Below are 16,092 nucleotides of genomic sequence, written 5' to 3'. Positions count from 1 at the left end.
CTAAGATAATTAAGACACCAATCTCAACTTTTGTTACGTATTTAGTTAAATACGCGGTAGAAAAATTAATTATAAAAGAAATTTAGGCACATTTTGCCGTAGGCAATTCTCTGGTCGGCCTCTCATCAGTAGGCATTGTCCGAACATATTTTGTGTTGTTGACGTTATGCGTCAATGACAGCCTTTGAACCTTGTCGGCTTTCTGTTTTGATCCTAAGTTTTGTTATGTAATGAGCGTGATAAATGTGGGCAGTAAAGGTGGTTGAACTAAACATAACTATTGTTGCCATGAGTTGAGGGCAGCAAGTCATATGAATCTACCATTTCACGGTAATTTAATATTGGTATTTAAAAAAAAAAAAAACACGATGAAAAACGTGGACTTAGGAGCATTCTTTTAAATGCTACTAATCTTAAATTTAAAATAATTACAATCTACATACTTCATAATACATATTTTTAGACGAATTATAAAAATTCATATGCGTATACAGCCTACACACATTACATTACATTTAATTAATCCTAAGTTAATTTACACTCTCTAAATATTTAATACATAAAAGTATTAACAAATATCATGCAAAAATATATTTGTGACTTTTTTTCCTGTGACTTTTTTTCCTGTGACTTTTTTTCCTGTGACTTTTTTTCTGTGTTTTTTTTTCCTGTGTTTTTTTTTCCTGTGACTTTTTTTCCTACAATCGTTTATAAGTGGTCCATTGGATTTACAAGAGATGGATATTTTGGGATATAGGGGCTAATATGTCTTGATATGAGAATATGGGCTAATTGATCTTCATATAGGGATATGGGCTAATTGATCTTCATATAGGGATATGGGCTAATTGATCTTCATATAGGGATATGGGCTAATAGATTTAAGGTATCATTATCATCAGATTTATGTGGCTATATATGGCTGTATGTGGCTGTGTGTGACTGTGTGTGGTTGTATGTGGTTGTGTGTGTTTGTATGTGACTGTGTGTGGCTGATGGTGCCGTATGTGGCTGTATGTGGCTGTGTGTGGCTGTATGTGGCTGTATTTGGCTGTTTTGTTGTATGTGACTGTATGTGGCTGTGTGTGGCTGTGTGTGGCTGTGTGTGGCTGTGTGTGGCTGTATGTGGTTGTGTGGCTGTGTGTGGCTGTGTGTGGCTGTATGTGGCTGTATGTGGCTGTGTGGCTGTGTGTGGCTGTATATGGCTGTGTGTGGCTGTGTGGCTGTGTGTGGCTGTGTGTGGCTGTGTGTGGCTGTGTGGCTGTGTACGGCTGTATATTGCTGTGTGAGATTGGGCTTACTAGATTCTGGTGTTTTTGGTGAACAATAAAATGGAATTTTAAGTTCGTTAAAATCGATTTAAATCATTTAGGCGATTAGGTTATTTTATTAAGATACCAGTGTCGACTAATCTCTCCACATTAGGATTAAGTTAACAGCCATTATCCGAAAGTTAGCGACTATATCCCCTTCCCCCCCCCCCCCCCCCCCCCCCCCCCCACACACACATGTCCAGAGCTAAAAGATCAGGGGGCCAGATACTGAAAATGATCGTCTTAAAACCTTTTTTAATCCCCCGATCTGAGACTTGGCCAGATTTCATGGCATTTGTCTGTGATTAGGCACGGGGACCAGATTTTCTCGCATTTGCCAGGCTTATCTTTCAATGACGTCACGGCGGTTGTACAAAGTGGTTCTTAAATTTTTACACCGGGGCACAAGACGCAATCTTCAAGTCCAATTTTTTTGTTCAGACATTTTTAAATACAAAGCTAGAACGTTTTGCGTTCATTCGCTTTAAATTTGTGGATTTAACAAAAATGTGACACGTTCGGTGTTTACAAACTTTGATTTGTGTTGTCAATTATATCACCTTTCCTCAGTTGGTTAGTTTTTAGATGTTGTTGTCAGTGATGGTGTGGTCAGTGGTGTTGTAGTCAGTGATGTTGTAGTCAGTGGTGTTGTGGTCAGTGGTGTTGTGGTCAGTGGTGTTGTGGTCAGTGATGGTGTGGTCAGTGGTGTTGTGGTTAGTGATGGTGTGGTCAGTGATGGTGTGGTCAGTGGTGTTGTGGTCAGTGGTGTTGTAGTCAGTGATGTTGTAGTCAGTGGTGTTGTGGTCAGTGGTGTTGTGGTCAGTGGTGTTGTGGTCAGTGATGGTGTGGTCAGTTATGGTGTGGTCAGTGGTGTTGTGGTTAGTGATGGTGTGGACAGTTGATATAAGTGATGCTCTGGTCAAGTTTGTGAGCGTGTTGTTTTGATTATGTATGTTACAATGTGACATGTATGTTACAATGTGGCGTGTATGTTACAATGTGGCGTGTATGTTACAATGTGGCGTGTATGTTACAATGTGGCGTGTATGTTACAATGTGGCGTGTATGTTACAATGTGGCGTGTATGTTACAATGTGGCGTGTATGTTACAATGTGGCGTGTATGTTACAATGTGGCGTGTATGTTACAATGTGGCGTGTATGTTACAATGTGGCGTGTATGTTACAATGTGGCGTGTATGTTACAATGTGGCGTGTATGTTACAATGTGGCGTGTATGTTACAATGTGGCGTGTATGTTACAATGTGGCGTGTATGTTACAATGTGGCGTGTATGTTACAATGTGGCGTGTATGTTACAATGTGACATGTATGTTACAATGTGGCGTGTATGTTACAATGTGACATGTATGTTACAATGTGGCGTGTATGTTACAATGTGGCGTGTATGTTACAATGTGGCGTGTATGTTACAATGTGGCGTGTATGTTACAATGTGGCGTGTATGTTACAATGTGGCGTGTATGTTACAATGTGGCGTGTATGTTACAATGTGACATGTATGTTACAATGTGGCGTGTATGTTACAATGTGGCGTGTATGTTACAATGTGACATGTATGTTACAATGTGGCGTGTATGTTACAATGTGACATGTATGTTACAATGTGGCGTGTATGTTACATTGTGGCGTGTATGTTACAATGTGGCGTGTATGTTACAATGTGACATGTATGTTACAATGTGGCGTGTATGTTACAATGTGGCGTGTATGTTACAATGTGGCGTGTATGTTACAATGTGACATGTATGTTACAATGTGACATGTATGTTACAATGTGACATGTATGTTACAATGTGGCGTGTATGTTACAATGTGACATGTATGTTACAATGTGACATGTATGTTACAATGTGGCGTGTATGTTACAATGTGGCGTGTATGTTACAATGTGGCGTGTTTGTTACAATGTGACGTGTATGTTACAATGTGGCGTGTATGTTACAATGTGACATGTATGGTACAATGTGGCGTGTATGTTACAATGTAACATGTATGTTACAATGTGGCGTGTATGTTACAATGTGACATGTATGTTACAATGTGGCGTGTATGTTACAATGTGACATGTATGTTACAATGTGGCGTGTATGTTACATTGTGGAGTATATGTTACAATGTGGCGTGTATGTTACAATGTGACATGTATGTTACAATGTGGCGTGTATGTTACAATGTGGCGTGTATGTTACAATGTGGCGTGTATGTTACAATGTGACATGTATGTTACAATGTGACATGTATGTTACAATGTGACATGTATGTTACAATGTGGCGTGTATGTTACAATGTGACATGTATGTTACAATGTGACATGTATGTTACAATGTGGCGTGTATGTTACAATGTGGCGTGTATGTTACAATGTGGCGTGTTTGTTACAATGTGACGTGTATGTTACAATGTGGCGTGTATGTTACAATGTGACATGTATGGTACAATGTGGCGTGTATGTTACAATGTAACATGTATGTTACAATGTGGCGTGTATGTTACCATGTGACATGTATGTTACAATGTGGCGTGTATGTTACCATGTGACATGTATGTTACAATGTGGGTTACAATGTGACATGTATGTTACCATGTGACATGTATGTTACAATGTGGCGTGTATGTTACAATGTGGCGTGTATGTTACAATGTGGCGTGTTTGTTACAATGTGACGTGTATGTTACAATGTGGCGTGTATGTTACAATGTGACATGTATGGTACAATGTGGCGTGTATGTTACAATGTGACATGTATGTTACAATGTGGCGTGTATGTTACAATGTGACATGTATGTTACAATGTGGCGTGTATGTTACAATGTGGCGTGTATGTTACAATGTGACATGTATGTTACAATGTGGCGTGTATGTTACATTGTGGCGTGTATGTTACAATGTGGCGTGTATGTTACAATGTGACATGTATGTTACAATGTGGCGTGTATGTTACAATGTGGCGTGTATGTTACAATGTGGCGTGTATGTTACAATGTGACATGTATGTTACAATGTGGCATGTATGTTACAATGTGACATGTATGTTACAATGTGGCGTGTATGTTACAATGTGACATGTATGGTACAATGTGGCGTGTATGTTACAATGTGACATGTATGTTACAATGTGGCGTGTATGTTACAATGTGACATGTATGTTACAATGTGGCGTGTATGTTACAATGTGGCGTGTATGTTACAATGTGACATGTATGTTACAATGTGGCGTGTATGTTACATTGTGGCGTGTATGTTACAATGTGGCGTGTATGTTACAATGTGACATGTATGTTACAAGGTGGCGTGTATGTTACAATGTGGCGTGTATGTTACAATGTGGCGTGTATGTTACAATGTGACATGTATGTTACAATGTGACATGTATGTTACAATGTGACATGTATGTTACAATGTGGCGTGTATGTTACAATGTGACATATATGTTACAATGTGACATGTATGTTACAATGTGGCGTGTATGTTACAATGTGGCGTGTATGTTACAATGTGGCGTGTTTGTTACAATGTGACGTGTATGTTACAATGTGGCGTGTATGTTACAATGTGACATGTATGGTACAATGTGGCGTGTATGTTACAATGTGACATGTATGTTACAATGTGGCGTGTATGTTACCATGTGACATGTATGTTACAATGTGGCGTGTATGTTACCATGTGACATGTATGTTACAATGTGGCGTGTATGTTACAATGTGGCGTGTATGTTACAATGTGGCGTGTCTGTTACAATGTGACATGTCTGTTACAATGTGGCGTGTATGTTACAATGTGACATGTATGTTACCATGTGACATGTATGTTACAATATGGCGTGTATGTTACAATGTGACATGTATGTTACCATGTGACATGTATGTTACAATATGGCGTGTATGTTACAATGTGGCGTGTATGTGAGGGTGTGGAGACAGAAACAACTGCACAAGTTTTGTCCGTCCACGTCTTGCCGTGTGATCCACGTCTCGTGTGGTCCACGTCTCGTGTGGTCCACGTCTCGTGTGGTCCACGTCTCGTGTGGTCCACGTCTTGCCTTGTTGGGAAGAAATGATTTCTCTCACTGTGTGGGCGACGACTTTGGTGTCGGCGCACCTGTCGACGTGTCGTCAGTGGTCAGATCAAATCAGAACCTGTCCATGTGTCATATCATTTCATGTATAGATGGGTAGTTGCTGTGTGGATCACGTGATCAAATGTCTTTCACTGCCGACATGGGGTCTAAATATACCCAGGGATCGAACTCTTGGCAAACACTGGCCAAGCTATGGAAGTCGGCGACGCACAAATATACACACCAGTACACATATATATATACACCCGTACACATGTATACATACGTACACATGTAGATACACGTACACACACATACACACAAGTACACACTCTACGCCTACACATTAGCTGGCTGCTTAAACCCATCAACAAAACGTGTGCCAAGAGCAAGAAAATGCTAAGGACGATAACTCAGGATATATTGGAATCAATGATGAAAACAGCAGTAGCTTCCCTTGGTTCACCTAATAAAAAATAGTTTCATTTTAAATTGGTTTAATTTAATTAACCTTTGTAAGTAGGCTATGTGGTATCGCCTGTATGTGGTGTCACCTATATATGATGTCATCTATTTGTGACATAAGTCAACAGCCAGAGAAAGTGACCTGAGATATTTCTAGCGGGTCAATAAGCCGTGGCTACCAGCGACATCACTGCCTGGAGCAGAGGTCAAGGTCGTCGTAAGGTCACGTGACTTTAAACAAGCAGACGGTTCCCTTCCTTTAGATATTTCTGTACAATTTGTATCACCTTTAAAATGTGTTTTTAAATGGTGACATTTTGATGACATAGGTGGTGACATTTTGATGACATAACTGATGACATTTGAGCTTATTATTTTTTATCTTTCATAAAAACATTGATCTTTAAAATATGTAAGATATCTCATCAGCGTCCGATGCTTTTATTAAAGAATGCAAAAAAAAAATATTTCAGTGCTGGTTAATTGCTTTTATTATAAAGTTTTCTTATGTTTGTTTTATTTTCCATTTTTTAGCTATTCATTCTTAATGACGAGTATTTGCTTTACAACTTGATTTGTATCCCATAAAGCCAGGCCCTACCAGCTCTAAACAAACCAGCGGTCCGTGACTAGCTGCACTACGGTGTGAACCTGACGATCGAATTCTCACTGGAGATTATTTAAGTTGTCTCCACTTTTCGTCTTGAATAAAGTTTTCTTTACATTAATTTTAACTTCTTAATTAATGTCTAATTAAAGTAAAAGTTGGTCATATTTGCAATGTCATTAAACACGAACACGTCTTAAAAGTTTGAAAGAAATCGGTTCAAGTGAAAACATTGTGAGAGACATTGAGGGAGTTGTTAAAAAGGAACAGATTATTTCATGACAAAACTTTTGCTGAAAGACAGAAACGTAACACTTATGTTCACCACTATATATATATATATACATATATATATATATATATATATATATATATATATATATATATATATATATGTATATATATATATATATGTATATATATATATATATATATACATATATATATATATGTATATATATATATATATATATATATATATATATATATATATATATATATATATATATATATATATATATAGGTAAATGAACTGTGAAACATCAAACATAAAATTTCAACACATTCTATCACCCTAATGGAACTGTCCGTCTCTAACAAGGTAAAAAGAAAACTCTGCTGTAATAGATTGTAAAAACGATTTATTGGATATACACGTGAACATAATTCTGGAACTATTTGCCACCGAAGAGAAATCCGCCAGTGCCAGTAGTTGCAGTTGCTGTATTGGTACCCCCCAGCAGACTGGACAGGATGAGCAACTCGATGAGACCGCCGCCACTGCCGCTGCCCATGCTGCCCATGCTGCCCATGCTGCCCATGCTAGAGTCATGCTTCTTGTAGCTGCCACTCATCATACTGCCGCCACTGCTCCCAGCGTCGTAATGGTGCACGTGGATGATTTTGTTGGGCCGGCTCCCAGAGCTGATGGACAAAGATTGTGTTCTAATGTTATATAACAGATCAACAACGTTTCAAACCTCGACCTATAGTCACATGGTGTAACAAACGGAGCTAGCTGTAACATTTAGCAGACGTGTTACAAACATGTGACAAAGCCAGACTTTACACAGACATGCGCGGGGAAGGGATAACTAAATATATAATAAATATATTATGCATATGTCATATGTAGGCCTAAATGTTATTAGCGAACATATCCCTTCTCATTCTTTTGATCGCTCATTAATTATCTTCCGGCTAACACGTAAAGCATGCACAGTATAGTCTAAAACTGAGGTCTAGAATTAAAATAGTAATTAAATTGTTTCACTGTTAAAATTGTAAATGAATATAATAAAAATTACTTCGTTAATTAACAAAAATAAAATTTGGTCTGACGAAAGTTAAATTAATGAAATAAATAATTGGTGACCTTCACCTCGACATCGGCTGCTGTCTGTAGTACATGTCTCCTGTCGTCTGGACTGCAAGCAGGACTGGAATAGGTGAGTACAGGTGAGTACATGGAACAGGTGAGTACAGGTGAGTACATGGAACAGGTGAGTACAGGTGAGTACATGGAACAGGTGAGTACATGAAACAGGTGAGTACATGGAACAGGTGAGTACATGGAACAGGTGATTACATGGAACAGGTGAGTGCAGGTGAGTACATAGAACAGGTGAGTATATGGAACAGGTGAGTACATGTGAGTACATGAAACAGGTGAGTACATGAAACAGGTGAGTACATGGAACAGGTGAGTACAGGTGAGTACATGGAACAGGTGAGTACAGGTGAGTACATGGAACAGGTGAGTACATGGAACAGGTGAGTACATGGAACAGGTGAGTACAGGTGAGTACATGGAACAGGTGAGTACATGGAACAATTGAGTACATGGAACAGGTGAGTGCATGAAACAGGTGAGTAAATGGAACAGGTGAGAACATTGAACAGGTGAGTACATGGAACAATTGAGTACATGGAACAGGTGAGTGCATGAAACAGGTGAGTACAGGTGAGTACATGGAACAGGTGAGTACATGGAACAGGTGAGTACAGGTGAGTACATGGAACAACAGGTGAGTATATGGAACAGGTGAGTACATGGAACAGGTGAGTACATGGAACAGGTGAGTAAATGGAACAGGTGAGAACATTGAACAGGTGAGTACATGGAACAATTGAGTACATGGAACAGGTGAGTGCATGAAACAGGTGAGTACAGGTGAGTACATGGAACAACAGGTGTGTACATGGAACAGGTGAGTACATGGAACAGGTGAGTACATGGAACAGGTGAGTACATGGAACAGGTGAGTACATGGAACAATTGAGTACATGAAACAGGTGAGTACATGGAACAGGTGAGTACAGGTGAGTACATGGAACAGGTGAGTACATGAAACAGGTGAGTGCATGAAACAGGTGAGTACAGGTGAGTACATGGAACAGGTGAGTACATGGAACAGGTGAGTACATGGAACAATTGAGTACATGAAACAGGTGAGTACATGGAACAGGTGAGTACAGGTGAGTACATGGAACAGGTGAGTACATGAAACAGGTGAGTGCATGAAACAGGTGAGTACAGGTGAGTACATGGAACAGGTGAGTACATGGAACAGGTGAGTACATGGAACAGGTGAGTACATGGAACAGGTGAGTACATGGAACAGGTGAGTACATGGAACAGGTGAGTACATGGAACAGGTGAGTACATGGAACAGGTGAGTACAGGTGAGTACATGGAACAAGCGAGTACATGTAACAGGTGTATACACGGAACAGGTGAGTATATGGAACAGGTGAGTACAGGTGAGTACATGGAACAGGTGAGTACATCGAACAGGTGGGTACAAGTGAGTACATGGAACAACACGTGAGTACATGGAACAGGTGAGTACATGGAACAAGTGAGTACATGAAACAGGTGAGTACATGGAACAGGTGAGTACAGGTGAGTACATGGAACAGGTGAGTACATGGAACAGGTGAGTACATGGAACAACACGTGAGTACATGGAACAGGTGAGTACATGGAACAGGTGAGTACATGGAACAGGTGAGTACATGAAACAGGTGAGTACATGGAACAGGTGAGTACATGGAACAATTGAGTACATGGAACAGGTGAGTACATGGAACAGGTGGGTACAAGTGAGTACATGGAACAGGTGAGTACAGGTGAGTACATGGAACAGGTGAGTACATGGAACAGGTGGGTACATGGAACAGGTGAGTACATGGAACAGGTGAGTACATGGAACAGGTGAGTACATGGAACAGGTGAGTACATGGAACAGGTGAGTACATGGAACAGGTGAGTACATGAAACAGGTGAGTACAGGTGAGTACATGGAACAGGTGAGTACATGAAACAGGTGAGTACATGGAACAGGTGAGTACATGGAACAGGTGAGTACAGGTGAGTACATGGAACAGGTGAGTACAGGTGAGTACATGGAACAGGTGAGTACATGGAACAATTGAGTACATGGAACAGGTGAGTGCATGAAACAGGTGAGTAAATGGAACAGGTGAGAACATTGAACAGGTGAGTACATGGAACAATTGAGTACATGGAACAGGTGAGTGCATGAAACAGGTGAGTACAGGTGAGTACATGGAACAGGTGAGTACATGGAACAGGTGAGTACAGGTGAGTACATGGAACAACAGGTGAGTATATGGAACAGGTGAGTACATGGAACAGGTGAGTACATGGAACAGGTGAGTAAATGGAACAGGTGAGAACATTGAACAGGTGAGTACATGGAACAATTGAGTACATGGAACAGGTGAGTGCAAGAAACAGGTGAGTACAGGTGAGTACATGGAACAACAGGTGTGTACATGGAACAGGTGAGTACATGGAACAGGTGAGTACATGGAACAGGTGAGTACATGGAACAGGTGAGTACATGGAACAGGTGAGTACATGGAACAATTGAGTACATGAAACAGGTGAGTACATGGAACAGGTGAGTACAGGTGAGTACATGGAACAGGTGAGTACAGGTGAGTACATGGAACAGGTGAGTGCATGGAACAGGTGAGTACATGGAACAGGTGAGTACAGGTGAGTACATGGAACAGGTGAGTACATGGAACAGGTGAGTACATGGAACAGGTGAGTACATGGAACAGGTGAGTACAGGTGAGTACATGGAACAGGTGAGTACATGGAACAGGTGAGTACATGGAACAGGTGAGTACAGGTGAGTACAGGTGAGTACAGGTGAGTACATGGAACAGGTGAGTACATGGAACAGGTGAGTACATGGAACAGGTGAGTACAGGTGAGTACAGGTGAGTACAGGTGAGTACATGAAACAGGTGAGTACATGAAACAGGTGAGTGCTTGGAACAGGTGAGTACATGGAACAGGTGAGTACAGGTGAGTACAGGTGAGTACAGGTGAGTACATGAAACAGGTGAGTGCATGGAACAGGTGAGTACATGGAACAGGTGAGTACAGGTGAGTACATGGAACAGGTGAGTACATGGAACAGGTGAGTACATGGAACAGGTGAGTACAGGTGAGTACATGGAACAGGTGAGTACATGGAACAGGTGAGTACATGGAACAGGTGAGTACAGGTGAGTACAGGTGAGTACAGGTGAGTACATGGAACAGGTGAGTACATGGAACAGGTGAGTACATGGAACAGGTGAGTACAGGTGAGTACAGGTGAGTACAGGTGAGTACATGAAACAGGTGAGTACATGAAACAGGTGAGTACAGGTGAGTACATGGAACAGGTGAGTACATGGAACAGGTGAGTACAGGTGAGTACATGGAACAGGTGAGTACATCTGGGATAAAATTTTACGCTTATAATCAACCTTCTTTCCTGTCTAAGGTTGATGGTCGTTGTCTTGATTTAAAGAGAAAAGAAAGGCGAGAGTTCAAAGTTGAGTCATTTTTTTTACTTTCTGGTATATACAAAGTATAGAGAAAGTCTTGTAATTGTGCAAACAAATTTTTTTTTTGCAAATCACGACGTTTTACACCTCTCTGAGTCGGAAAAACATAGTTTTGCAATCTTGACCGTATGTCTGTGTGAGTGTGTATGTGTGTGTGTGTGTGTCTGTAAACTCGATAAATTGAGTAGTTACAGCTAGGTCGATGACATTTCAAATATAAGTATTATATCAAATTTGTAGACCGTATCAACTTTTGCGCGATGTCCGATAACCGGAAGTGGAACTTTTTCTACTTAGAATTTTTTTAAAGCCTAAAACTTTAGTACGTTTTATGATAGATAAATGAAATTTGAGAAATTTCCGTTGACCGGAAGTAGTAATTTTCGCTATTTCCGATTTCCTAAAAAACGCATGCGAATTTATAAAGTACTAATAATATTCCGCACTATTATGCACATTTTGTATGGCGTTCACTTGGTGTGCAATTCTTTTTTCTACGAGATTTTATTCTATTTTTAAAAATTTAAGTATTTAAAAATCATGCCTATATCCCGAGTTGCCATCCCCTGTTGTTTTATATAAGAATATTCGAGAAAGTTTAGGGGAGATGACTCCCGATTTATTTAAGCTGATATTAGTCCGCTTTTATAAAACAAGTCAATAAAAAGTCTAGTGACAATTTAAGCGCAATTTCCTTATGTTATCCATAACAATTTTAAATCGAGATAAATCATATATTCAGCAACGGTGCCCAAATATTAAAACGTTTATATCAGTATTAAAACGTTTATATCAGTATTTGACTATGATTAAAACGAGCCCTCTTGTTTGTAAACGTGGAAAAAAACGAGCGACGCGTAGCTCGCCTCTCTCTCTCTCTCTCTTTCTCTCTCTCTCTCTCTCTCTTGCCGCGTGCAGTGACGCGAACGATCCCACGTCGCGACAGGCTAGCCTCCCGTATCAGTCGAAAAAAAAGGAGAAAAAAGCCTACACGATGCTCAGTTTAAAAAAGTAGTAAATAATTTTTTTGTGACCGAACGAAAGGATATTTTTGAAAACTTTCTTCGGCAATATTGTTCTAAATTATGGCAGGAATCGATTGGTAAATGTTTCAAGTCGCTAAGTGGTCTGGTTGCCGAGATATGGGCCAAAAACTGCATTTTTTTTTCGAGGATTTTTGGCTTTTCCGGGAAATTCAGGAAGGAATTCCGGGAATTTTTTTGGCCCACAATCATTCTCGGAACTTTTGGAACTAGTCCTCGATATTGCTTCGTTGAGGAGGAGATACGACTTAAAGCTGCGGACATCCATCCATCCATCCATTCCCAGAAATGACGAGTTAATAATCGCAATTCTCCAGAATGGAAATTGCTCTAAAAAATACGCCTAGATGTGTTTAGCTAAGAAAAAAAGTCGTTGTTTCCTTTTTGTTGTTTGTTTGTTGTTTGTTTGTTGTTTGTTTGTTGTTGTTTTTTTTCAACGGAAGAACTGGACAAAAATATTTTTTTTAATTTCATAAAAAACATTTTAATAACATGCTTTTTTGTAAGAATGCACAAAAAAGTAGAAAATAAATTATACACTACTATTTAAATTACTATAAAGAAAAGCGTGGGTCTCTTTCTAAATATTAGTAAAAGTATCCAATAGATACTAAAGTGACCCACGCTTTTCTTTATAGTTATTTAAATAGTAGTGTACAATTTATTTTCCGCCTTTTTTGCATTATTACATAAAAGCTTGTTATTAAAACGTTTTTTATGAAAAAATGTTTAGTACTTTACATGTTTTTATTTACAATAGAGTAACATGACTAAAACCATTGAACGTGATTACGCGCTTTTGCCGTGATGACGCGTGTGGATAGAACTGCCTACTAATTTGGTCAAAATTTTAATTAATTCATAAAAAATTAATCAAGCGACCAATTAAGTCAAATTTAATGTCACGATGCATTGTCTTCATGTTTTGACCCACGTACCAACTACGAACCGTATCTGTCGGTTAGAAGTGCCTGCAATTTCGCTCGGCCGTTGCGATCTAGACAGACAAACTGACGACTGACGACAGAGAGAGGAAGTGAGTTAAATAAAAGCTTGTAATAAAAAATATTGATCGAATCTTTTGCTATGACAAACAATTTTTTTACAAAGTTTAAATCTTATGCAATGTGGAGTCGCCGAAAAATTATGTTTTTAAATTATTATTTTTTTTTTGTTTATTTTTTGTATATTTATTCATGTCTCTATTTTTTAAAATCTGAAGTCCAAAGTTCTAAAACAATCGAGATAATGTTTCAATGACAGAAGTTTTGATTTTTAGCATGGGCGACTTACCTGTCATTAAAAGCACAATGTAAATAGATTGTAACGTCATCTTGGCTTCGATTCACTCCCTCTGCTAGAAATTCACGTCGTTAGATTAAAACTTTCTTGACGCTCTAACTTCTGATTTCTACTTAAAATTTTCCGTCACTTTTTTCACCGTCACTTTTTTCTCCGAGTTTCATGCGCACGGATTATCTCTCAAATCCTGGGATTACCTCTAGGCCTGACCTTCGCTTATATGGGCCGGGGCTGGTCGGGCGGTAAACACAGGTACATATTTCTGCTGAGGTAAATGGTTGAGTAGATTAACACCTACTTAGTTCTCATTGCTTCACTTGGTCCCCACACATTTCTTACAAGTTTGGGGTGCATGTGTGGGGGTGGGGTGGTGGGGTGGGGAGGGGGGCGGTTGGTGGATGAGTTAAGGCTGTTGCTCCCTGCTCACCTTCTGACATTTACCCTACAGGTAAGAAAATTCAGGTAAAAATGTTCTAACGTTTGAACTTTATTTAAAGCCGCCCTTAGTTGACGTCCATAACATTTGCTTTCTAGGAGACAGTCCCCACATTCCTGCCGACTGGCCTATTAGCCAAAGTACTGCAATTTTTTTACAGCCAAAACTTCAGGCAGGCAGGAGAAGGGTGGCTAGCTCTAAATATTTTCTTACATTTTTTTATATTGGAATGTTTGCAAAAATAAAGTGTTGGTATGTCTTGGCCAAGGTAAAGGCCACGTCGCTCGACACCAGATGACACCAGATGACACCAGATGACACCTGTGGCACAAAATGACACCAGATGACACCAGATGACACAGATGACACCAGATGACACCTGTGGCACAAAATGACACCAGATGACACCACATCACACATATGACACCAGGTGACACCAGATGACATCAAATGAACAAAATGACAATAGGTGACATGACACCAAATGGCACCAAGTGACACCAGATGAACCCCAATGACCTCATATGACACCTGTGGCTCAAAATGACACCAGATGACACCAGTGACACCCTACACCTAGATCTTACCCTACACCTAGATCTTACCCTACACCTAGATCTTACCCTACACCTGAATCTTACCCTACACCTGAATCTTACCCTACCCCTAGATCTTACACTACACCTGAATCTTACCCTACCCCTAGATTTTACCCTACACCTGAATCTTACCCTACCCCTAGATCTTACCCTACCCCTAGATCTTACCCTACACCTGAATCTTACCCTACCCCTAGATCTTACCCTACCCCTAGATCTTACCCTACACGTGAATCTTACCCTACCCCTAGATCTTACCCTACCCCTAGATCTTACCCTACCACTAGATCTTACCCTACACCTGAATCTTACCCTACCCCTAGATCTTACCCTACCCCTAGATCTTACCCTACCCCTAGATCTTACCCTACCCCTAGATCTTACCCTACCACTAGATCTTACCCTACCCCTAGATCTTACCCTACCCCTAGATCTTACCCTACCCCTAGATCTTACCCTATCCCTAGATCTTACCTTACCCCTAGATCTTACCTTACCACTAGATCTTACCCTACACCTAGATCTTACCCTACCACTAGATCTTACCTTACCCCTAGATCTTACCCTACCCCTAGATCTTACCCTACCCCTAGATCTTACCCTACCCCTAGATCTTACCCTACCACTAGATCTTACCCTACCACTAGATCTTACCCTACCCCTAGATCTTACCCTACCCCTAGATCTTACCCTACCCCTAGATCTTACCCTATCCCTAGATCTTACCCTACCCCTAGATCTTACCCTACCCCTAGATCTTACCCTACCCCTAGATCTTACCCTACACCTGAATCTTACCCTACACCTGAATCTTACCCTACCCCTAGATCTTACCCTACCCCTAGATCTTACCCTACACCTGAATCTTACTCTAGCCCTACCACTGGAAGTTACCCTAATTAAAATTAAAATAATTAGGCTACACAATAGCAGATGAAAGCGTATTTAAATTACAATGTAATCAATGACGTCACCAGGTCACCAACATAAATGTAAATAAACAAGCGGTCAAGTTCTCTAGAATGTTCTTATTGTCTGACGTAAGCATCGAGTATGTTCTGCAATAGAATATGTTGTTAGATATCATCTGTCTACATAGAATACGTTGTTAGATATCATCTGTCTACATAGGATATTTTGTTAGATATCATCTGTCTACATAGAATATGTTGTTAGATATCATCTGTATACATAGAATATTTTATTAGATATCATCTGTATACATAGAATATTTTGTTAGATATCATCTGTCTACATAGAATATTGTGTTAGATATCATCTGTCTACATAGAATACGCAGTTAAGTAAATTGGTTTTATGAACGTAATGCCCGGGCACTGTATGGTATTTTGTAGACAAGTTCCAGAA

At 39.8% G+C, this 16,092-nt stretch overlaps 1 protein-coding gene across 1 annotated transcript; it reads right to left on the bottom strand.

Annotated features, from left to right (window-relative positions):
• Window positions 1-7,093: 7,093 nt before the first annotated feature.
• LOC131944035 (uncharacterized) lies at window positions 7,094-13,898 on the bottom strand. The gene is made up of 3 exons (XM_059304484.1): window positions 13,681-13,898; window positions 7,851-7,908; window positions 7,094-7,393 (listed from the first exon to the last, which is right to left on the bottom strand). The coding sequence occupies exons 1-3, from the start codon at window positions 13,718-13,720 to the stop codon at window positions 7,144-7,146; spliced, it is 348 nt and encodes a 115-aa protein (XP_059160467.1). The 5' UTR covers window positions 13,721-13,898; the 3' UTR covers window positions 7,094-7,143.
• Between the last annotated feature and the right edge of the window lie 2,194 nt (window positions 13,899-16,092).

This window comes from Physella acuta, unplaced genomic scaffold, assembly GCF_028476545.2.
Source record: "Physella acuta isolate Inbredline_101_S28 unplaced genomic scaffold, ASM2847654v3 ptg000476l, whole genome shotgun sequence".
NCBI lineage: Eukaryota > Metazoa > Mollusca > Gastropoda > Physidae > Physella > Physella acuta.
This window is presented reverse-complemented; position numbering and strand designations above follow the sequence as displayed.